General features: G+C 47.0%; 1 protein-coding gene across 1 annotated transcript; it reads left to right on the top strand.

Annotated features, from left to right (window-relative positions):
* On the top strand, positions 1-21479 carry LOC107110456 (cytochrome P450 2K4-like). The gene is made up of 9 exons (XM_015411242.1): positions 1-183; positions 5063-5225; positions 7067-7216; positions 9135-9295; positions 11342-11515; positions 13984-14131; positions 17820-18004; positions 20268-20409; positions 21292-21479. Exons 1-9 carry the CDS (start codon positions 1-3, stop codon positions 21477-21479), a joined length of 1494 nt encoding a protein of 497 aa, XP_015266728.1.
* Positions 21480-25025: the final 3546 nt, after the last annotated feature.

A 25025-nucleotide genomic window follows, 5' to 3' on the forward strand; every position in this document is an offset into this window, starting at 1 on the left:
ATGGATTTATTGGATCCTGTTTCCCTATTCTTGCTGTTTGTCCTTTCCTTGGCATTCTATTTGAAAAGGGGCAATTTCTGGAACACCAGCAAGCCAAATCTCCCACCAGGACCAAGGCCATGGCCCCTCATTGGAAATCTCCACCTCGTGGACCTCAAGAGACCTTACAGAACCATGTCCCAGGTAGACTTTTTTTGTTCTTTCTGTGCCACTCATGGGATTTGTGTGTTAGCTTGATCTTCCTGTGGGCCAGAGAGAACGCAAGTGGGCCCTCCCAAGGGAAGGCAGCTTTGGGTGAAATAAACATAGAAGTCATAGTTGCTTTGTCTTGCTTATTTAATTATTTGGGATTGCTGTGTTTGTATGTTTACTGCTACCTAGTGAGTGTCATGGAAGGAGGAGAGTAGATGGGCTCGCTGGCTGAAGAACAGGAGGTTAAACAGGTCTGTTTATAAGCTGCTCAGAAGCACCTGGTAGACCACTGTTGGACGGAGGCTTCTGCATCTCTCTGTTTAGTACAATAAATACCTTAACTTTTCCTTCCTCCCTTGGACTTCACTCATGTGTTCTTCATTGAGCCCGGGGACACGTGAGCCTCGATTTGCGGAAAAGGATGAATCCTTGATGTGGTCCTTGATCCAGTTCTAGTTCTTCTTTATGCTCTTTAATGTTCTCAGGAGACCCGAAAACTAGGGTCGGGACAGAAGGCACAAGCTCACAGACTGCTGCCAACCAATGCGCCCTCTAAGCTGTGGAGTCCTGTGAGCAAATATTCTACTTTGTGAGCTACTGGCATTAAAGTTCTGAGCGAGCGGTTTGGCTACTGCATGAATCAGTTTGCTCTGGAGCCATCCTTCCTGAGCTGAGACAAAAATGCGTGAGCCAGAGTCTAAAAAACTGTGAGCTATCTCACACTATTTATTTATTTATTTATCTATTTATCTATTTATTATATTTATAACCCACCCTCCCCGCAAGCGGGCTCAGCTTAGAGGGAACATTGCTGCCAACTAATGATAACTGCATTGCTGATCAATGGGGAGTATGAGAAATGATAAAACATTTTAGAAGATGTGCTGAGAGCTTGTTCTTCAGCAGGCATCATGATCCGAAGCAGGGGACAGCTGATTACTCAGGATTATCACCAGATAATTATTACAGTCCCAGAGGACTTCGGAGAGATGTGGAGTATATTGCCCAGCCTCTTCAAATGTTAGCAAAAGTCATTCTCCAGAACAGATGTGACACACGGATGTGACATTCTTAGCAGCACATACCTCACATGAATTCTCGGCACATTACTAACAAGCACTCAGAGGTACCGAACAGGTGTTTGGAGTCAGTAATCACCTGCCCCATTTGGGGAGGAAAGAGTTAAAAGATTCAGCACACCATGCTCAAATTGCTCAAGCTGAACAATGAGGAATGGAAAACAGGACCGTGAAACCGCAGGGAAAATCGGGTGAAGCCGTGGGTCAAAATGCAGCCATGCGGCTTCGAGTGGGAAATTGACCAATAGAACTGGGGCAAAGGGAGGCGCGACCGAGGCGCAGCTCTTGTGTGAAATCGGTCTGTGAGAAGTCTTTATCTTCTTCTATTTTATAAGTTCCAGCAATATTGTGCCCATTTGTCAAGGAGCAATGCTGAGGTAATATCAATGGACAGAGAAAGCAATTAGTGCTTGTGTACAGTTCTGGTCACCACACCTAAAAAAGGATATTATAGCATTGGAAAAAGTGCAGAAAAGGGAACTAGAAGGGTAAAAGGGTTGGAACACTTTCCCTATGAAGAAAGGTTAAAGCGCTTAGGGCTCTTTAGCTTGGAGAAACGACGGCTGAGGGGTGACATGATTGAGGTTTACAAGATTATGCATGGGATAGAGCAGGTTGAGAAAGAAGTCCTTTTCTCCCTTTCTCACAATATAAGAAGTCGTGGGAACTCAATGAAATTGCTGAGCGGTCGGGTTAGAACGGATAAAAGGAAGTACTCCTTCACCCAAAGAGTGATTAACACATGGAATTCACTGCCACAGGAGGTGGCGGCGGCTACTAGAATGGACAGCTTCAAGAGGGAATTAGATAAACATATGGAGCAGAGGTCCATCAGTGGCTATTAGCCATATTAGGAACTCTTGGTCTGGGGCAAGTGATGCACTGTATTCTTGGTGCTTGGGGGGGCAACAGTGCGAGGGCTTTAGTGTCCTGGCCCCACTGCTGGACCTCCTGATGGCCCCTGGTATTTTTGGCCACTGTGTGACACAGAGTGTTGGACTACATGGGCCATTGGCCTGATCCAACATTGGCTTCTCTTATGATCTTATGTTTTTGTTTTTGGTTCTTATGCACATTTGCACACAGCGAATAATGCACTTTCTATCCATTGGACAAAGTAGCTGACTTCATGTAACATCCAGAGACATATTCAGGCTTCTCTAATTTATTGGACAAATGGTCCCCATTTTGTTCCTTCTAAAAGTTATTTTGTTAATTCAAGTTATTATGATTTTATGGCTCATTTGTAATGTCATAGTTATGGATATAGCTTGTCATGGTCTTATATCTTTTTAAAGTGATTGCTTCTCGGTTCCAAGATATACAATTCATGGAAGAGCATTACTTTGTATATGACTACATATGATATTATTTGACTTGATTGTACTATTAATGATTTGTTTTATATTGAGGTTGTTAAGTTTATTGTATATTGGTTATTGCTTTAAAATTCAATAAAAACATTTTTTTTAAATAATGCACTTCCCATCCACTTTCAGTTCACTGTAGCGGTTGTTGTTGTTTTTTTCCTTCTAAAGATCTTAGACCATGCCCATGTAACTGACTCACCGGCCTGCCTGTTTGTTCACACTTGGATTTCAAACTGTGTGTCCAGCAAGAGGATTTAGTTGGGGGCCCGGAGGAGAGGGATAATTTACTCCATGGGCACACATGCATGCAACACCCCACTTTCACTGAGCCAGTCCATGGAAGGGAGTTTTTTTTGGTGGGGAGGGAAGGCAAGTCCAGATGGTGGCAGCAAATTTTAAAGGACAATGGGAGTTGAGGGGGGTAGGATGCCCTGCACATGGGGTCCAACCCATCCATGGACACTGGTCATCCAGCCTCTTGGGGGCTTTCAGCCTAGGAAGGAGACCAGGAGGAGAGGAGAAAGGGATACTGGGTACTTTATGGACTGTCACCTCCTATATGAACCTGGTCTGCCTGATTATTAAGATTTATCTGAAGGGCTGCCAGCCTATAGAGGGGACTACTGACAAAAGACCAGAAACCCGTGAGTATAATAACCAAGAATGTGTAAAAATAACTTGTAAACATTTATCAAATGTTCTAATCTGAATGAAGACGATTATGCAAAATTTATCTGGTGTCAGTTCACTATTGAAAACACCTCCAAGTCCCAACAAATTTCCTATCTCAGTGAAGCAATAAGTTCCCATGTTGATGGAGACAAGGTAATCCTGCTAATGGGGCACCGGTAATATCTTGTTTCCACAGTTCTTCTTCAGGAACAGGTCCCACAACCAAACATAATTAATCCATATTGCATTTAATCTTCCTGCTTCCTAGTTTCTTTGAACATTTTGGAGCTGTTTTATCAGACCAAACTAGGAAGCAGGAAGGTTGGACATCGGACCTTATTGCTTCACTAAGAAGGATGGACTCAATAAGAAATTTGTTGGGACTGGGAGATGTTTTCAATATTGAACTGACACCAGAGATGTATTAGGTATAATACAGATTGGTTGTTCAGTCACACAGTCGAGTCTGACTCTGCGACCCCATGGACCAGATCACGCCAGGCCCTCCTGTCTTCCGCCGTCCTCTGAAGTTTGCTTAATTTCAAGTTGGTTGCCTCGATGACACTGTCCAACCATCTCATCCTTTGCCGTCCTCGTCTTCTTTGACCTTCAATCTTTCCCAGCATCAGGGTCTTCTCCAGTGAGTGCTCCCTTCTCATTTGGTGGCCAAAGTATTTGAGCTTCAGTTTCATTATCTGGCCTTCCAGGGAACAGTCAGGGTTGATTTCTTTTAGGATTGACTGATTTGATCTCCTTGCAGTCCAGGGGACTCTCAAGAGTCTTCTCCGGCACCATAATTCAAAATTGGAACATGTGATAAACATTTACAAGTTATTTTTATACATTCTTCATTATTATATTTATGGGTTTCTGGTCTTTTGTTAGTTTTTCCGTACTGTGAATCCCCAGTTTTTGCTTTGAAACCTTTCGGTGGGGTCTGGAGAGCTCCGAGAATTACAACTGATCCCCAGACAGCACAGATCAGTTCCCCGAGAGAAAATGGCTGCTTTGGAAGGTGGGCTGCTTTGGAGGGAGCTGAAGTCCCTCCCCTGCCCAAACCCCACCCTCCCCAGGCCCCACCCCCCAATTCCCAAGAATTTCCCAGCCGTGACTCGGAAAGCTTACAGAGGCCCCGGTCACACGAAAGGTTTTGGGCCGGGAGAGGGACGGATCGGGGGCGCAGCAAATGGGCGCGATCCCACCGCAACATCTGGGAAACGTTGCACACCCGTCCCCGATCCGGCCCTTCCGGCCAAAAACCCGCATCTAAATTAAACTACCTCCTGAGGAGGTCGTACCTGAATGGCCATGGCAAGCGCGGCCGTGGGATCGCCGGTGCATCCTTCTGCCGGCGCATCCCTGGCTCCTGGCCCAACTGCCCATGCGCATGCATGCACAGCCGGCTGCCTCGGTCTCCCAACCATGGCTTCCTCCCCAGCATCTGATCATGCCGGGAAGCAACGGCACCACAGCTCATGGGATCTGTGGGATCCCGCCACAGCGTGTCCCCCCCTCCCCTTTTGGCAGGGGCCTTAGAAGCCTTGTTGTATGTGCTGATGATGTGATTGGCCACAAAATGCAGTGGTACCATCTCAGATATGGGTACACCTCTGCCTGGCTCTTTTTTGTCAAATGCCAGGTGCCAGTTTTAAACATATCTGTTTACCCAGGCTTATTGTCTTTAAATTCGTACTTAACTGGTGTTTTTCTATGTTCCTGAAGAATTTATCTATCTTTTCCACTTTTCAGTTATCGAGGCAGTATGGTCCTGTCTTCAGCATCCAAATGGGATCCCAGAACATGGTTGTTCTGACGGGCTACGAGACTGTAAAGGAGGCTTTGGTGAACCAGGCAGATGCCTTTGCAGAGAGGCCCATGGTCCCAATGTTTGAAGACTTTGCAAAAGGCTATGGTGAGGACATCTTTGGAATAATAGGCAGTCTTGCTTACCTATGTTTATCCTAGGAGATAAAGCAAAGTATGGTTTTCCCGTCTAACTCTACAGATTAGGCAGGCTTAATCTACAGCTTGAAAGTAGTCTGCCAACTATACAACCCTTATGTATAGATCTTCAGGCATTGGAAGGTTAGAAAGTTTATCACCACGTGTGAAAACATTCACCAGTTGATTTCTGCAGATCAAGCCACTGTTAAGGGAGTAGGCTAAATGGTCACGTGACAGCGCCGCAGCGGGTGTGGTCCCACACCCATGTTGTCACCAATAACACTCCCATTGGTTGCCAGGATGGATTAAAAAGGACAAGTGGTGTGTGGGAGAAGGGAGGATTAGGGAAGTGGTAAGTAAAGGAACGGTGGCAATAGAGAATTGTGGAAAGTTATTAGGAAGGTAGAACCTAGTCAGAAAGGTGTTTGGAGTGTCACTGAGGAATATGAAAACAGAGGCAAAGGTTGTGGTTCGAGGAGGAGGAGAAGAAGAGTTGGATTTATACCCTGCCCTTCATTTGGAGTCTCAGAGCAGCTGACAATCACCTCCCCTTCCTCTCCCCACAACAGACACCCTGTGAGGTAAGTGGGGCTGAGAGAGCTCTGAGAGAGCTGCTCTTGAGAGAACAGCTCTGAGAGAACTGTGACTGGTTGTATGTGGAAGAGTGGGGAAACAAACCCGGTTCTCCAGATTAGACTCCACTGCTCCTAACCACTGCACCAAACTGGCTCGATTAGGCCTATGAGCCTTAGGTGGTAGATCTGGAGGTGGCATCTTCCCATTCTACTGGCCTACCTGTTATATGCCTGCCTCCTTGACCTTGATCTTATTCCCCAGTCTTCTGCTACTACTCTGCCCAGGAGCCATTGTTTATCCTCAACACTCTCCTAAGCCTCTTAAAAAACAGTACAGCACACTGTGTATGCCCTGTAGGGCTTCCCATCCTCTTGTACGAGTTCAGCCATTATTTCTGGTTCTCTGCAGAGAAAAAAGAATGTCAGGAGGGTTCAGAAAGTTCTGTAGTGTACGTGCAGTTTACAAACACAGCTGGGGAGAGGGCAAGGAAGATTAGCTGTCCCACCTCCTGGTTGGAGGCAGAGGTCATGGAAGGAGGAAGAGCAGTGGTGTTGGAGACAGCAAGGTAGAAGTGGTGGCAGCGTTGAGCGTCCTCAGGCAACGCTATGGATGGAGCTGTCAATGTGGCTCTTGATCACATGAAGACCTTTGGCACTCTCCCACATAAAGTCGGGGATGCAGCAAAGGGTGGCAAAACTTCATCCTGGCTTTTTTACTTAGTGGAGGGGGACTCTTGATCCTCGACCCTTAATTATATTCAGGGAATTGCCAAAGGGGGGCGAAAATAAAATGGCACAAATGAAGCTAAGTGTTACAGTGGGGGAAAGCCTGCCCATCCTTTCTGCCATATTGAGGTGGATCCTGCCCCTGCCCTCCTACTCCACAGAACAAAGTTTGAAGCTTTCCTTCTGAGGAACTTTCCTCCAACTTTAGTGTCTCTTCCTCTGGAGCAACAGCCACCTGAGTTGGACAAAGCTTCCTTAGTCTGGAGGAAGACTCCTTGGAGGAGGGTTGGATCCACTCCATTCTGCAGCCCATCTTTCACTGTGGGTGCACAAAGGAGCACACCATGTGTATCAGTAAACAGATCATATTGAGACGCAACAATGCCCATTTTCATCCTGGGTTCCCTCCAGCTTGCAGGACTTCCTTCTACGCACCTCCTGGGTTTCGTGAATACAAACCCATAAGGGTCCTGCCAGTTCTTGAAACAGGCCCTTTGTTTTCTTTCAGGGGTTGTTTTTTCTCATGGTGAGAACTGGAAGGTGATGCGGCGGTTTACATTAACCACGTTGCGTGACTATGGGATGGGCAAGAGGACCATAGAGGACAGGATTGTTGAAGAATGCCATTTCCTACTACAGAAATTTGAATCCTACAAAGGTGGGTTGGTGTTGTCTTCTGCGCTCTGATGGCGTATCTACAAACCAGAGTAGAAGTTGATTGTTGTAATGATTTACTGTCCTGTCTTTACCCAAAGGACTATAATTTGAAAAACACTGACAATTGTTTGTTACATATTGACTTCTAAAACTAGAGTTCCCAGAGTTTCCTGGGGTGTCTCAGTAGCTCAGTGGAAAAGACCCTGTTTTGCATGCAGAAGGTCCAAGGTTCAGTCCCTGGATCTCCTGTTAAAAGAAGCAGGCAGTACATGATGTGAAAGAGCGCTGCCTGAGACTCGGGAGAGCTGCTACCAGTCCGAGGAGATGATCCTGAGCTTGATGGACTGATGGTCTGTTTCAGTATAAGGCCGCTGCGTGTTTATGTCCAGCAGAAGTTCTTATATCATTCTGGTCCTTATTAGCATTGCTGAGTCAAAACAACCCCAACTATAACCTAGTTCTATATAGTACATAGCATCAGCTAGGGATGGGCACAAACCTCAAAAAGGCAGCTCACTTTGGGGGTCGGGGCGGCCCACTAACTAAACTCCAAACCGACCCAAATGAGCCCTGCCTGAACCGAACCTGTCCAGCACGTTCAGTTCCCCCTGAGCCACAGCTGGGAGAAAGGGGGCAGGGACCGCCCTGGAAGGGACTTCCTTTACACCTTTCTCCCTGTTGTGGCTCACTGGGGCCTGGAGAAAGTGGGGGGATTACCCAGGAAAGGACTTCCTTTCCCCCTTTCTCGTGGCCATGGCTCACTACAGCCAGGAAAAAGAGGGTGGTGATAACCCAGGCTGGCAGCCATTTAAACTTTAAGTTTTACTCCTCATTGCTTCAAAGGGGGAGGAGCAAGACTGAAGGGTTAAATGGCTCAAAGCCATTTAAAACTAACAGCTGAGTGGTGGACCCACTGAGCTCTTAGGTTTAAATGCCTGGCCCCAAACAGCCAAAAAGGCAGCTCAGTTCGGGTGTAGGGGCGGCCCATGAACTGAACTCCAAACTGACCCAAATGGGCCCCGCCCAAACCGAATCTGTCCAGCAAGTTCTGTTCCCCATGAGCCACAGCTGGGGGGAAGGTACCTTTCGAACCGGAAGGCGCCTTCCCCAAACATTGGTTCCCGGGCTCTGAACCAACCCAAGTTCGGCCTAAGTTTTGACTCATGGGCCTTTTTGTGCCCATCCCTATCATCAGCAGTGTGAATCCCTTGTGTATACCTCTCCTTTTAGACAGACGTAGATATCTCAAAACTTATTCAATTCCCACGATAGCTGGTTCTTCCTGTTTCAAGTAGATAATTGGCTCTGCAGCATGCAAATTGGCAGGCCCCTGACAATCACAAAAATTGCCTCCCCTCATCTGGCTGCACAAAGGACCAATTGTCTGCACCACAAGACAATGACAAAGGCATCCCCCCTCCCAGTTCACTCTGATCAAAGTTTCAGTTGTCAAAAATTTAGATGGTGTTTAAAAGTAGGCAGGGCTCTTTGTAGCAGGGACTCCTTTGCATATTAGGCAACACACCCCTAATGTAGCCAGTCCTCCAAGAGCTTACAGTAGCCCCCCTGTAAGAAAAGTTCTGTAAGCTCTTGGAGGACTGGCTACATTAGGGGTGTGTTGCCTAATATGCAAAGGAGTTCCTGCTACAAAAAGAGCCCTGATTAAACTGATAGATACGCCAGGCCCTGGGGGTGGTGGGGGTAAACAAATCAAAGGCTTGCCCAAAACATGGGAGGCCTGAAAACCCAAATTAATTTCAAAGCTATGACGGTGTGTCAGGAGAAGAGAAATGACCTGTTGAAGGAGAACTTCCCATGTGCCAAAGAAGACCCCTTCTGTTCTTGGCAAGTTAACATCGAGGCAAAAGCGAAGCCTCTTTCCAAGATAAATGCTAGCTCTTTTTAAAATTTATTTTTAGGAAAACCGTTTGAGACCACTGTAATCATGAACACGGCTGTTGCCAACATTATAGTATCCATATTACTTGGCAAGCGATACGAATACGAAGATCCCACTTTTGAAAGATTACTGAAGTTGGTCAATGAAAATATCCGGCTTGCTGGAAGTCCCTCAGTCACGGTAATTAATTTTTTTGTTTTTTGGGGGAATTTTGCTGCATAAAATGGAGTCAGGGCTATATGTGACTCTACCTTGAATTTGACGGCTCACTAGCCAAAAAGAAAAGAAAATGGTCCGATGGTACTATAGAATCCGTTGTGTTGCTAAGCTGATTCAAAAATATGAAGGAAAAACTACATGGTACAGACATAAGAACGTAAGAGACGCCAATGCGGGATCAGGCCAAAGGCCCACCCAGTGGCCAAAAGACCAGGTGCCATCAGGAGGTCCACCAGTGGGGTCTTCCAGAAGAATTCTGCTTCCATACAGAAGCAGGAGGTCGCACGTGGGATTCATGGCAACTTCTTTAATTGTCAGACCCCATGGTGGCTCAGGCTGGAGACTGGGGGCAGGGACTTGGGGGCAATGTTCCCTCTAAGCTGTGGAGTCTTGTGAGCAAAAATTCTACTTTGTGAGCTCCTGGCATTGAAGTTGTGAGCGAGCAATTTGGCTGCTGCACAATTTAGTTTGCTCTGGAGCCATCCCTCCTGAGCTAAGACAAAAATGTGTGAGCCGGAGGCTAAAAAACTGTGAGCTAGCTCACACTAACTCCGCTTAGAGGGAACACTGCTTGGGGGGGGAGGGCACCATCTCATTAATGGCGTGACACCATTTCTAGGCCAAACTCACCCCAATCATTGATTCAACAGAAACTCTATGCTTTTACCGTCAAATTTATGCTGAGTCGTAGAACAGAGTGATTTAACTGCCAGTTCACCTCAGAAATGACATTGCTCAGTTGACAGGGCAGCAATTTCTGCATTCCCCCCCCCCACCTGCCACTGGCCCACCAAGCAGTGGTGGGGTCACGAACCTCCAGCAGGAGACCTGACAACCCTAGCTCAGACCCAGAACGCAGAGTAATCAGCCTCAAGCCTTGTTCTGTACAGCTGAGAGAGCCGCTAGGCCAATCTACCTTGCACCCCTCTCAAGATGATCGGCTGAGAAAGCACACCTTGGTCGGAGGGATCCTTTGAGTGGCTGGTAGCAGCTCACTGAAGGGTCCAGGAAGGCCTATATGACCCGCAATGCTATGACCCAACTCAGCCTCTGTCAGACTGAGCGAGGAAGGTGGGTCCAGCAGTCACAGGTTCGCCACCCATCTTGTCCCTTTAAATTTTTTGTCAAGAGCTCTGACCCTTACACACCAGGTTCCCACACTTTCTCAGAGACACGCCAGGGAGGGAAGTAATGTTCCCTTTTCAACGGCCCCTTACCCAGATATTTCCCCAAGGTACTGAGTTATGGAATCAAATACCATTTTGTATATATAAAGAGGTGAAGTCCCAGTTGGTTTGCATGTGTAGTGTATTCCCTTGAGACAATTCCCAGTCAGTCAACAAAGATGAACACTGACAATAGCCTCTTGTTGGAAATCACCTCTATCTCCTTCATTATCCGCCTGGCACGAGAAAGTGTGGGAACAATTTGTGATGGCTAAGGTTACTGATAAAGTCTATAGAGCACAACACTCTCAGCCCTCCATTTCCAAATTTGAATCAACCTGGTTCCCATTATTCTCGTTTCTCACTACACATGATATATTACCTGAAAACTCACATTATCATAAATGGTTACTGTTGTGAGGCTCTATCATAACAGTTTGTTGGGAAAGGTCAATATATGTTTTCCTTGCTTAATTAATTCTGTAGACTTAAAGCTGTTGATGTTATACTGAATTGTAGAAGATCTCTTAATTGGAATGTTAAGATTCTCATTGATTCTGATGTAGTCTTTGAACATCGTTGTGATGCATCTCTATGTTACTTTATCTCGATCAATGACTTTTGTGACAAATAATAAATAAATAAAAGTCTAAAAAAGCAAAAAAACCCCCAAAGATGAACAAAAACTTTTATTCAAAACTTTAAAGGACATTGGAGTGTTATAGGCAGAGTAAACAAAGATCTTTCAATTAGAAATGCTTCAAGGTCAGCCTAAAATGCACCATTTAGCTTTGGGGTTTTTTTAAAAAAATCTTTCCCTTCTTTTATGTTATTCTTTTAGCTGTACAACATGTTTCCTGCACTGCGTTTTCTTTCTGGTGGTCGCAAGACTGTCCTTAAGAACAGGGATGAACTGTACGCCTTCATACAGGCCACCTTCATTGAACACCTCAAAGAACTGGATGTGAACGACCAGAGGAGCTTTATTGACGCTTTTCTAATACGACAGGAAGAGGTAACTACGTTTTAAAAAACATGCCGATAATCCAGTAATGCCCCCCCAAGTCCCCCACTGGGGACTTAGAGGGACCTGGCAACCCTAACCTAACATTTGACCAAAAAAAAGTGCCAGGCAGATGTGGTAGAGAGATGTTTCCATAATTATGATCAGGGGTCATTTAATAGAAAAAGAGGTGCAGGAGCTCATTAGCATAACTTATTAGCATAACTTATTTGCATATGCCACACCCCCTGACACCACCGGAAGTGTGTCAGGAGGGAACACCCACCGCTCAGGCTCCACTGGACTGTTTTGGATTGCTAGCTATTGGGGGGGGGGAGACACGCAGATCTGTCCTCACAGGGGAGGGAGAGCTTGTACCTGAAGGCATGCTGGGGGGGGGGCTCTGCAACTTACCTGGCTGCTTCTTGCTCCTCGTGGCCCAACTGAGGGCTGCTTGGAGTAGGGGACAGGCTTGTTGCATGTGCCCGACCCCTGGGCTCCTTACTGCCGGAACTCCGCTCCTGTGCACTCCCGCAGGAAATGACCCTTGATTACAATTGATCTCCAGATGACAGAACATCAATTCCCCTGGAGAAAATGGCTGCTTTGGAGGGTCGAGTCTATTGTATTGCACCCTGCTGAGATCCCTTCCCTCCTCAGCCATGTCCTTCCTTCCAGGTTAGATCACTGTAATGTGCTCTACATGGGGCTGCCCTTGAATCTGACCCAGAAAATGCAGCTAGTGCAAAATGAAGCAGCATGCCTGCTGACTGCGACATCTATTTATTTTTATTTATTTATTTCATTTCATTTATACCCCGCCCTCCCCACACGCAGGCTCAGGGCGGCTTACAAAGGCACAAAGTGCAATAAAGATAGAACAGATGAAAGCAGTTGAAGCTAAAAAATTCACAACTAACAGGATACAGGAAGATTAAAATTACACACTCCCCATTGCATATCAGGAGGAAGTCAGGAGGGGGACTCCATGGGCCACGATGTTCCAGTTGCTCCATCGGCCCAACCCGGTGGTACTGCTCCACAGTTACGCGGTGGTGGTAGTGGCGGCGGTGGCTCCTACTCAAAAGCCTGGCGGAAGAGCTCCGTCTTGCAGGCCCTGCAGAACTGTAAAAGGTCCCGCAGGGCCCTGATCTCTTCCGGGAGCTCATTCCACCAGGTAGGAGCCGCCACCGAAAAGGACCTGGCCCTCATGGTAGCTAGCCTGGCCTCTTTAGGGCCCGGGGTCACTAGACGGTGTTGTGGGCTCACATTCAATTGGTGTTACGCCAGTTGCACTGGCTGCCAATTGAGTACGGGATCCGGTTCAAGGTTATGATACTAACCTGTAAAGCCCTATGCGGTGGAGACTGATATATCTGTGGGACTGCCTCTTCCCCATGTGACCCGTAGACACTTGCGCTCTGCCGAGCAACATCTGCCGGTAGTTCCTGGCCCAAAAGAAGTCTGCTTAGCCTTGACCAGAGCCAATGAACTCTTAGTAGCCTTCCTCCCTAGTTGTGTTCATGTGTTGTTTACATGTCTTCATGTTCTTATTGTATTGCTAGATATTTACATTAAATGCCATTTTAATGTTTTAAACATTTTCATGCCTTGATGTCGACTGTCTTGGAGACCCTATTTTGTGGGAAAGGCAGCATATAAATGTTTTAAATAAAAAATAAATTAAAAAAATAAATATCCCCGTACCTGTTCCAGTATTCTTTCCTTTAATGATACAATTCCAGTATCCCGAACTAGCAGATTAATATGGCAATGGAACTGAAGAGCACTGATGGAATCCAAGCCAGTTTGGTGTAGTGGTTAAGTATGTACACTCTAATCTGGGAGAACCGGGTTTGATTCCCCACTCCTCCACTTGCAGCTGCTGGATGACCTTGGGCAAGCCATAGTTCTGGCAGAGCTGTTCTCTCAAGGACAGTTCTAGAAAGAGTTCTCTCAGCCCCACGTACCTCACAGGGTGTCTGTTTTGGGGAGGGGAAGGGAACACAAACTGACACAAACTGCTCTTTTTCAAGGACAGCTGTGCCAGAGCTTGTGACTGACCCAAGGTCACATCAGCAGGTGCAAGTGGAGGAGTGGGGAATCAAACCCGGTACTCCCAGATTAGAGTCCGCACATTTAACCACTACACCAAACTGGCTTGGATTCATCAGTGTTGTTCAGTTCCATTGCCATAGTAATCTGCTAGTTCAGGATACTGGAATTGTATCACTAAAGGAAAGAACACTGGAACAGGTACGGGGATATTTCTTTTTCATTTTTTAAATTCAATTGCATGATATAGGCCCCAAATAAGCTCCCTCAGGGTCAGTATTGTTTACTTAGCCTAGCAGAGAAACGTAAATTTGACTAAATAAACTGGATCTAATCTGCCTATAGAGACAGAATAAAGAAATCCGATTTTGATTTGATTTTGCTAATCCTTTAGTTTAAATAATTTCTTTCTTCTTATCTCCTAGGAGAAGAACAAGAACCAGACAAATGGATTTTTCCATAACGAAAACCTAAAGTCTGTTGTGGGGAACTTATTCGCCGCTGGCATGGAGACCACTTCGACTACCTTGCGTTGGGGTCTGTTGCTGATGATGAAGTACCCTGAAGTTCAGAGTGAGTGTTTTCCATTGGGTGGTGCCCATTATCCCAAACTATCTGGATTCCAGTTACCCTTAGTGGTGAGAATGTAAAGAACTCTCGGGTTGTCTTTGGAGGCTATCTGGATGAGGGAGAACAGGAAGCACCAGTGAGTTATACTTCCTGTTTTCCCCCAGCTGGTATAATGCTGAAAGCAGAAGGGATTGTGAACTGCTTGAACTTTTCATGTTTTCAGCCTTTGGAGCTCGCACACCTCCCTCCCTGTTTACCTTCCATGCTGTGGTGCTGCTCAGAGTGCATTGCCACATAGCTAAAAGACGGACGACTCTCTCCGCATTGTTTTTATACATGAAATAACGTTTTGGGGATTGATTAATCCTATTGGTTCGGTGCAGTGGTTGGAGTATCAGACCAGGGTCTGGGAGACCCAGGTCTGAATCCCCACTCTGTCCCCGAAGCTTGCTGGGTGCCCTTGGGCCAGTCACAACTTCTCATCCTTACCTACTGCAGAGAATTGTTGTGAGGATAAAATGGAGGAGCTGCTTTCAGTCTCCATTGCGGAGAAAGGCAGTAAATAAACAAGGTAAGCAAACAATAGATAAAATCCTGTTTAATACTTCACGCCTCATTCCAGGTTGCTGTAATCCTATACTGGTTGCATTGGTTTACACTTGGTCAGCTGCCTTGAGTCTCGGTAAAAAAAAAAAAGTCAGACAATGAGTAAATAATTATGCTTGGCGGATGATGGACATGAATACAGATATGCTGACTGTGAGAGGAGTTTGTCTGTTCAATCTTCCTCTCATCCAAGATAAGTGAGAATAAGTTAAGTTAGAGAATAGTGGGTGGAGCACTCCTTGGAGGATGGTTGGAGCCATTCCAATATTCGTAGGGAATAACATCAAATGTATTTTATTATTGATTTCTTAAAAGGTTTAGCATCTGTGATGCCCCGTCTCCACTCAGAAGGAGTGCCTACCACCCTCTGCCCCACTTTCTCTCAGGTTCAGGGTTATCAGTAGGTCAGGCCGTCACATTCACCACCCTTCTTTTTTTTAAAAAAAATATATAGACAGCCTTGACCATTTCCCCTCTCAGGTCTTCTCTCTCACTCACAGAGACATCCGCAGGCAGGGTAGCCCAGCCCCATGTAGTCGCAAGCCCTCACTCACACAGAGTTGTTGGAGTTGGGGGCTGAAAGACTGTTCCATTCACACCCTGCCGCCATTTATTCATATTTTATTACACATGCATACCTACATACCTATAGATAGGCCAAGATATTAAATTGTGTGTTTCTTTCACTTCGACATACAGCCCACAGGGTTAAAGAAAACAAGAAGTTAACTTTGATTTTTGGTATTTGCATAACACTGAAGAAACTAAGGTAGAAGTTACAACACTTCGTCTCCACTGAACTTTTGAACTGTGGACCTGTTCCCACAATTGGCATCCTTTGGTTACAAATTGACTATTTTCACCCGCTCTAAGTAGCTCTTCTCCACAGTTTCACTCAGTCAGACAATCCTCTTTTCCCTCTCAACTTCCCAGCTGCCAACTCCCAACGGCTAACTTAACTGCTGTTTTCTAACTCTCTCTCCCAAACATTTGGTCAGCTCTAATTGGTTGCTCTGAGGGAGAGGTGGAACCTTGCTGGTCTCACAACAGTCTTCAGTTTCTCCCTCATTGTGAGACTAAGTCTGAAACCATTAAGTTTCTTTTGTTAGGTGTGTCATGTGCTATCAAGTTGCTTCTGGGGACCCTAAGAATTCATGATCTCCAAAACGTCATTTCATTGACGGTCTTGCTCAGGTCTTGCAAAACTGAAGGACTGTAGCTTCCTTGATTGAGTTAATCCATCTCCTGTTGGGTCTTCCACTTTTCCTGCTGCCTGCAACTTTCCCAAGCATTATTGGCTTTTCCAGGGAGTCTTGTCTTCTCATTATGTGACCAAAGTATGAGCGCCCCAGTGTCCTTATTTTAGCTTCTAAAGAGAAATCAGGATTGACAAAGAAGAGGAAGAGGAAAAGATATCGGATTTATACCCCACCCTTTACTACCTGAAGGAGTCTCAGGGACTGAGCTCAGACTGGCAGTTTGAAGCGCGAGGGAGTCGTGGCAAAAAATAAGGGGAGCAGTGGCACAGGGGATTTATCCTCTGGTTAAAACATCTGAGCTGAACAGAGCTGCTGTCAGTTCTAGCCCCGTGCTGGTGTGAGCTACCAGCCTTGTCCCCAGCTCGCCGTCCACCCAGCGGTTCGAAAGCTTCGGCGAGTAGATAAAATGGGTACCACTCCTTAGAGGGGGTGGGCACACTAAACCCCCCGGTGGGGGAGGTGTTAGCTGGCGAACGGAAGGTCCAGCACGTAAAAGATCGAAGCCTAGGAAGAACTCTTCGGCATCAAGAAAGCCTGTCTGGCTAGGCGGTGGCAGTGCTGCACTGCAACTGAAGCAGTCCTGGAGAAAGCTGACGACATCAAGCCACGCCGAGGGAAAAATGCCGTTGGAACACGTCTGACCTTACTGCTGAACAAACTCCCCGTCGGCTGTGAACGTGTGTGATTTAAAGATTTATATGTTGTCCTCCCTTACCCCTTTGAATCATTGTTAGTCCCGTGTGTATTTGAGTAACTGTAAATCGCTCAGAGCCAGCAGCTCTGCAGGATTGAGTGATTAATAAATTGAAAGATTGATGATGATGATGATGATGATGATGATGATGATGATGATGATGATGATGATGATTTAAAAGACCTGGAACAACTTGTTCCCCTGGCAGAGGCGCTGCTGTAAGGCGTAGCTTTCTTTTTGGTAATCTGGAGATAAGCGCATAAGTGCACAAGCAGTTGCAGCTTTCGGCGTTCACACTTTGCTGGTGAGGGATGAATGTGGGATGACCGCGCTCTCCGGGGTTTGCTACCACTTTCACCAGGTACTTTTTAAAATCGGGAGGCAAGCGCTACAAGATGTACAGCAGGGCTCTACTGGTAGCAGGAGCTCCTTTGCATATTAGGCCACACCTCCTAGTGTAGCCAATCCTCCAAGAGCTTACAGAGCTCTTCTTACAGGGGCTACTGTAAGCTCTTGGAGGATTGGCTACACTAGGGGTATGTGGCCTAATATGCAAAGGAGCTCCTGCTACCAGTAGAGCCCTGCGTACAAGAGTACGGCTGGGGAACGCCTGACAGATGTGCCTGTGTGAACGGCCCTTTTAATCCGTTGGTGAAACGCTTCTGGCACGTGTCTATCTCGGGCCAAACTGCCAGTCTGAAATCAGCCAGAGTGCTTTACAATCCCTTTCCCTTCCCCTCCCCACAACAGACACCCTGTGAGGGAGGTGGGGATGAGAGAGCTCTCTCAAGAACTGCTGTTGAGAGAACAGCTCTGAATGAACTTATGACTGACCGAAAGTCACACCAGCAGCTGCATCTGAAAAAGTGGGGAATCAAACCAGGTTCTCCCAGATTAGAGTCCCCGCTCCTAACCCCTACACCAAACTGGCTCTCCACAGATTTGATCCAAAACACACTTGTGTGTCTTTTTGGCAGTCCACGGTATCCCTAAAACTCTCCTCCAACATCACATTTCAAATGAATCAAGTTTCTTTCTGTCAGCTTTCTTCAGTGTCCAACTTTTCCATCCAGACGTAGGGACAGGGAATACCATACAATGAATTAAGATTTCTTTTTTAAAATTTTCTCAGATAAAGTCCAACAAGAAATTACGAAGGTGATTGGGTCTGCCCAGCCTCAGATTGAACACCGATCGAAACTGCCATATACAGACGCCGTAATCCATGAAATCCAGAGATTTGCTAATATTCTCCCTATGAATCTGCCACATGCCACCACCGTGGATGTCACTCTGAAAGGATATTTCATTCCAAAGGTGATCAGTGTTCCCTAATTACATAAACTTTGACAGTCTTATGTCATTTCATATCTGTTCATTTGTTGCCTACTACACTTTACAAAGAAGACATTTTTTAGATGCTGAGGAGCTTCAGATAAGCTAGTTTGGTGTAGTGGTTAAGTGTGCAGACTCTAATCTGGGAGAACCGGGTTTGATTCCTCACTCCTCCACTTGCACCTGCTGATGTGACCTTGGGTCAGTCACAAGCTCTGGCACAGCTGTGCTTGAAAAAGAGCAGTTTGTGTCAGAGTTCTCTCAGCCCCACCCACCTCACACGGTGTCTGTTGTGGGGAGGGGGAGGGAAAGGAGTTTGTAAGCCGCTCTGAGACTCCTTTGGGTAGTGAAGGGTGGGGTATAAATCCAATCTCTTCTTCTTCTATTTGTAATCCCCATTCATTTCAATGGGAGATTTCTAAACCCAGAGCTGGTCCACCCATTAGGCACACCCAGGCAACAGGGCTTCAGAGGTGGAGGGGCACCAAATCATCCCTGCTGTCCGCTTGCTCACAGCATCAGGGTCTGCCGTGGCAAGCGGTAGGCCCAGGCGGTGCCTCTGGCCCCAGTGGGCAGCCCACAGAAAGCTTGCTTCTTCCCCATCCCTTCCTTGGGGGGGGATTGAGGGTTGTGGCACCACAGCAAGCCACCGTGTCATCCCCAGACACATCCCGAGTCAGGGCAGTGTCAGTGGGGGATAGCTTCCCCATGGAGCAGGTGGGAAGAAGGAGGGGGTGGCCCTTTCCCCACAATTCAGGGTGGTGGAGGAGGAGGGATTTATACACAACCGTTCACTACCCGAAGGAGTCTCAGAGCAGCTTACAATCTCCTTTACAGTTTGGTGAAGTGGTTAAGTGTGCGGACTCTAATCTGGGAGAACCGGGTTTGATTCCCCACTCCTCCACTTGCACCTGCTGATGTGACCTTGGGTCAGTCACAAGCTCCTCCCATCTGGGGGAGGAAAGAGTTAAAAGAGTTAGTGCACTGAGCTCAAATTGCTCAAACTACAGGCTCAGACTACAGAGCCAGGGACTTAGAATGTTGAGGGAAGTCTTCAACAGTTGTCGTCTGTTTTATAAGTTCCTGCTCTCTTGTGCCCATTTGTCAAGGAGCTATGATGAGGTAATATCACTGCACAGAGAAATCTAGTTAGTGCTTCTTTTTGGCTCTTACGTACATTCGCACATGCTGAACAATCCACTTGCAATTCACTGTAGCAGTTGTTTGCAAGTGGAATTCAGTGTCTCACAGCAAAATTCAGTTCCAGAGTACATTGAAAGTAGATCAAAAATGCCCTTTTTGCCATGTGAGAAGAGGAAATCGTCTGCTATATGTTTCCGACTCTGTATTCTTTCACTGTCAAAAGTGTTTTCTCGTTAAATATTGCCCTTTCATTTTAAAGATTTTAGACTGTGTCCATGTAAGTCACTCACTGGCCTGCCTGTTTGTTCATGCTTGATGTAGTGGTTAAGTGCGTGGACTCTAATCTGGGAGAACCGGGTTTAATTCCCCACTCCTCCACTCGCAGCTTCTGGATGACCTTGGGCAAGTCATAGTTCTGACAAGAGCTGTCCTTGAAAAGAGCAGTTTCTGTCAGAGCTCTCTCAGCCCCACCCACCTCACAGGGTGTCTGTTGTGGGGAGGGGAAGGGAAAGGAGTTTGTAAGCCGCTCTGAGATTCCAAGTGAAGGGCAGGGTATAAATCCAATCTCTTCTTCTTCTTCTTCTTCTTCCCATCCCCACCAATGCTCCCTCTAAGCTGTTGAGTCTTGTGAGCAAAAATTCTACTTTGTGAGCTACTGGCATTAAAGCTGTGAGCGAGTGATTTGGCGACTACATAAATTAGTTTGCTTTGGAGCCATCCCTTCCTGAGCTAAGACAAAAAAGTGTGAGCCAGAGGCTAAAAAAACTGTGAGCTAGCTCACACTCACTCAGTTTAGAGGGAACACTGCTCCCCACCCTGTGAAGTAGGAGGAGCTGAGAGAGCTCTGAGAGAACCACTCCTGAGAGAACAGCTCTGAAAAAACTTGTAACTGACCCAAGGTCACACCAGCCGCTGCCTGTGGAGGGGTGGGGAATTAAACTCGGTTCTCCCAGATTAGAGTCCCTGCTCCTAACCACTACACCAAACTGGCTCTCAGAGGGCAGGCAGCAGCCTAGTCATCGGCCAAGGGCACAAAAAAATGGTTGGGCCGTCTCTGTGGAGTTCAGGATGTCTTCAATTTCTCATTGCTTTGACTTTTCAGGGAACACACATCCTTCCATTGCTGTACTCTGTGCTGTACGATGAAAGTCAGTGGGAAAAACCACTCCAGTTCTATCCGGAGCACTTCCTTGATTCCGAAGGAAGGTTTGTCAAGAGAGACGCCTTCCTGCCTTTCTCTGCAGGTAACTCCTTTTAGATTGAGCACTGTGGGTGTAGTTAATAGGTGAAGTACCCAAGTCCATTGACTTGGAAGACCACTGTCCCAGCTGGCCATTTCTCATTTATTCTTTCCAGATTGCTAATCACTGTGTTATGGTACACTTCCATTTACTTTTGAGTACTTTATGATAAGAGGAGCTGCGGTGGCTCAAGTGGTTAAGATGCTGAACTGCAGGCTGTGGAAGGTCAGTAGTTCAGCAGTTCAAGACCCGAGTGTGCCGCATGACGGAGTGAGCTCCCGTCTCTAGTTCCAACTCCTGCCAACTTAGCAGTTCGAAAGCAAGAAATTGCAAGTAGATAAATAGGTACCACTTTGGTGGGAAGGTAACAGCGTTCCGTGCGTCTTGGTGTTTAGTCATGCCGGCCACATGACCACGGAAAACATATTTGGACAGTGCTGGCTCTTCGGCTTGGAAACAGAGATGAGCACTGCAACCCTAGAGTCGGATTCGACTGGCTTTCGAGCAAGGGAACCTTTACCTTTTTACTTTATGATAAATGAAGTACTTACTTCTCAAGGCCCTTTCTTACACGGCCAGGGAGATGCTGATCACTACTTTGGGGTTAGGAAGCAATTTTTCTCCAGGCCAGTTTAGCCAGGGATCCTGGAGGGGTTTTTTTTGTCATCTTCTGGGCATGGGACAGGGGTCACTGGGGGTGTTGGGGGAGGTAGTTGTGAATTCACTGCACTGTACAGAGGGTTGGACTAGATGACCCTGGAGATCCCTTCAACTCTATGATTCTGTGAAATTGTTTTGGCATCATTTCATGGGGGAAATGGTAAAAAAGTAGTACAAATAACTTCAATAAAAAAGGGCATCCCTGTTCCTTCTGCATTGTCACAGGTCGGCGAATGTGTGCTGGTGAGACCCTGGCCAAAATGGAGCTCTTCCTCTTCTTTGTGAGTCTCCTGCAGAGATTCACTTTCCAGCCAGCCCCTGGGACATCCAAAGAAGACCTGGACCTGACCCCTGAAGTTGGGTTTACTACACCTCCGATGCCCTACCGTTTCTGTGCTTTGCCGCGTTCTTAACATCCAACCATGCTAGCTCCCCCCACTGTGTGCACCACCCTCCTTTTCTACAACTTCTTGCCAGCCAAGGACATTTCAAACTCAATGGAACCAGGCTGCGGTCTTCTCCCAAACCTCAGCACTTCACATAGGAGGAGGAGGAGGAGGAGGAGGAGGAGAAGGAGGAGGAGGAGGAGCAGTAGGAGGAGGAGGAGGAGACTGGATTTATACCCCGCCCTTCACTACCCAAAGGTGTCTCAGAGCGGCTTACAAACTCCTTTCCCTTCCCCTCCCCACAACAGACACCCTGTGAGGTAGGTGGGGCTGAGAGAGCTCTGACAGAAACTGCTCTTTTTCAAGAACAGCTCTTATCAGAACTACAGCTTGTCCAAGGTCATCCAGCCAGGTGCAAGTGAAGGAGTGGGGGATCAAACTCGGTTCTCCCAGATTAGAGTCCGCGCACTTAACCACTACACCAAGCTGGCTCTCTGTGAAAGCCCCATAAGTTAGATCAGAGACTTAGGCTGCGGTCACACTGGAGGCTTGCCGTGATCTGGGCGCACCCCCTAATTGCACTGGTTTAAAGTGTTGTGGGGCAGACCAACCAGACAGCACAACCTGGGGCAGTTTCCCCACGTGCTCGTCTGGTTACCAGATCCAGGTTGGGAAACCCCTGGAGATTTTGGGGATGGCACCTGAGGAGGACAGGATCCTAAGTGATGCACAATGCCATCAGTCCTCCCTCCAAAGCATCCATTTTTCTCCAGGGGAACTGATCTCTGTTGTCTGGAGATGTGCTGTAATTCTGGGGGATCCCCAGGTCCCACCTGGAGGCTGGCATCCCTAGGAGAAAGAGAGCCAAGAATTACAGATACCAACTTGGATCCAATGGGGCATTTCTGTGGGCAGAAGGATTTCCTCTCACAGGGCATGGCTTGGGCTGCATTAGGAGACAAGAAAGGCAAAGTCAGTGGGCAGGAATCACTGGATACCATTGGATACCAGCCATTGACTTGAGCCAATCCACTCAGGCCTATTTCTAGCCTTTTCCCTGGTACAAGATACAAGAAATACAAGTGGAATGTAAATCTTTTCTATAAATACCTGGTTCCGTTGATGCTTTTTCACGGTTTTGACTATTCTCATTAATTGGTCGACTTTCAATCACATTCTTTCTAAGCGACCAACTTAGAGAGCTCATTGAGAGCCAGTTTGGCATAGTGGTTAAGAGTGCGGACTCTAATCTGGGAGAACTGGGTTTGATTCGCCACTCCTCCACAGGCAGCAGCTGGTGTGGCCTTGGGTCACTCACAAGTTCTTTCAGAGCTGTTCTCTCAAGAGCAGTCCTCAAAAGAGGTCTCTCAGCCCCACCTACCTCACAGGGTGTCTGTTGTGGGGAGGGGAAGGGAAAGGAGACTGTAAGTCACTTTGAGACTCCGGGTGAAGGGCAGGCTATAAATCTGATCTCGTCTTCATCTTCTTTTTCTTTGTCTTTCTTTATCCTGTCTTTATTGCAGCTACATTAATGATCCTTGCCACGTAACTGTAATTAGGACTGTCAAACGTTGTGTATATTGAGGCTGTTATTAATGTTCATCTTAATAAGAATAATTCTCAGGATATGACTTTGACTTTGCTTCCCTGTGTTTTATTTATACTAGTAAAATGGCTGCCATAGGTTTATGTGGCTACTGTATTGCTAGTCCTTTACTAACTTCAGACGACAGTTCACGACTTCCACTGACTCTCAGCTAAAAAGGAGAGTTGTGTGTGTCATCTGCCTATTAGTGATATGAAAAGTACTGAGAGTGACGCATCGTTGAGTGATTTTCAGCTCATACTTAGTGATTTCAGGAAAAAAGGAGATACAATGGCTAGCCCACGGGCTGCTTATATGTCCATTCACACCCACACCCATGACACACACCCACACCCATGATAGGCTAAATACAAGAGTTACAACCTTATAGGTCCCCTGTAGAATCCCTACTTGCCGGTTGGTGGGTTTTAAGATCCTAGGGCTCTATCGTTTCTGGTAGCGAAGCTTCGCTAGTTGATCGCGCCACATGGCAGCCTGACCACGTGTGCGGTTCAGCTAGTACACAACATGATACTTATTTGTTCAATTTATATCCTGCCCTCCCCACCGGAGCAGGCTTACATAAATATAAGACACATAGATAATAATTATAAAATTATAAACCCTCTAAAACCATGCAATTTTACACTATTATAAAGTGCTAACAAGATCTATAGTTAGTATTGCTTGAGGAGGATGGTGACGGTTCTATTAGTTTATCCGGGGGTCTGTCGTGTTGGTCAGCTCATTGATCTTTTCCATACAAGCACGGCGGACACAGACTGTAGATGGTGAAACCAGGGAACTGTATCTTCGGGGCTCTATTTCTTCCAGTCGTTGCTGGCGGCAGCTCCTTCATCATCAGGCCACCAAAATCATCAGACCACCTCTTGAAGAATCTTTATGAGCCCATACATAAAACCAGATAAGACAATAAAATCATGAATAATAATAACAGTACAATAATAAAGTGCTTTCTGTAAACAAGATGGTCTTGAGTGGTTTTGATGGTATCCTCAAATCCTCCCCATTGGGGTGACACTGTCCAGTAGATAGTTCAAGCCAATCCCACATTGTCAATGCCATGCAATTTATGGTGGAACTTCCGAGGGCGATTCCTAATCCCGATGGTATCGCCACCATTGGTGGTGGTGGCAGCGGTGGCCCCTATGCGAAAGCCTGGCGGAAGAGCTCCGTCTTGCAGGCCCTGCGGAACTGCATAAGGTCCCGCAGGGCCCTGATCTCCTCTGGGAGCTCATTCCACCAGGTAGGGGCCGCCACTGAGAAGGGTCTGGCCCTGGTCACAGCAAGCTTTACCTCCCGGGGGTCTGGGATCACCAGATGGTGTTGGGTCCCCGACCGAAGTGCTCTTGGGGGTATATGTGGGGAAAGGCGGTCCCTCAGGTAAGTCAGACCCTGGCCATGTAGGGCTTTAAAGGTGAGTACCAGCACTTTGAAGCAGATTCAGTATGCTATTGGCAGCCAGTGCAGCACTTTCAACCCAGGCCGGATGTGCTCCCACTTGGGGAGACCCATCAACAGCCTGGCCGCCACATTCTGCACTAGCTGCAGCTTCCAGATCTGCGACAAAGGCAGCCCCATGTAGAGAGTGTTACAGTAATCTAACCTTGATCACTGTAGCCAGGTCGTCGCAGTCGAGGAAGGGAGCCAACTGCCAAATCTGCCTCAGATGGTAAAAAGCAGATCTGACAGTGGCTGCCACCTGGGCCTCCATAGTTAAGGAGGGATCCAGGAGCACTCCCAAACTCCTAACCTCCAATGCTGGCACCAGAGGCACCCCATCGAAGGTCGGGAGAGGGAGCCCCAACCCCGAACCGTTCCAGCTCAGGCACAGGACCTCTGTCTTCGCTGGGTTTAGTTTCAGCCGGCTCAGCCTGAGCCACCCAGCCACAGCTTGTAATCCCCGGTTCAGATCTTCTGGGTCGGAGCCCGACCGGCCGCCCAACATCAGATAGAGCTGGGTGTCA

The sequence above is a fragment of the Gekko japonicus genome, unplaced genomic scaffold, assembly GCF_001447785.1.
Source record: "Gekko japonicus isolate JY-2015 unplaced genomic scaffold, Gekko_japonicus_V1.1 scaffold1595, whole genome shotgun sequence".
Taxonomy (NCBI): domain Eukaryota; kingdom Metazoa; phylum Chordata; class Lepidosauria; order Squamata; family Gekkonidae; genus Gekko; species Gekko japonicus.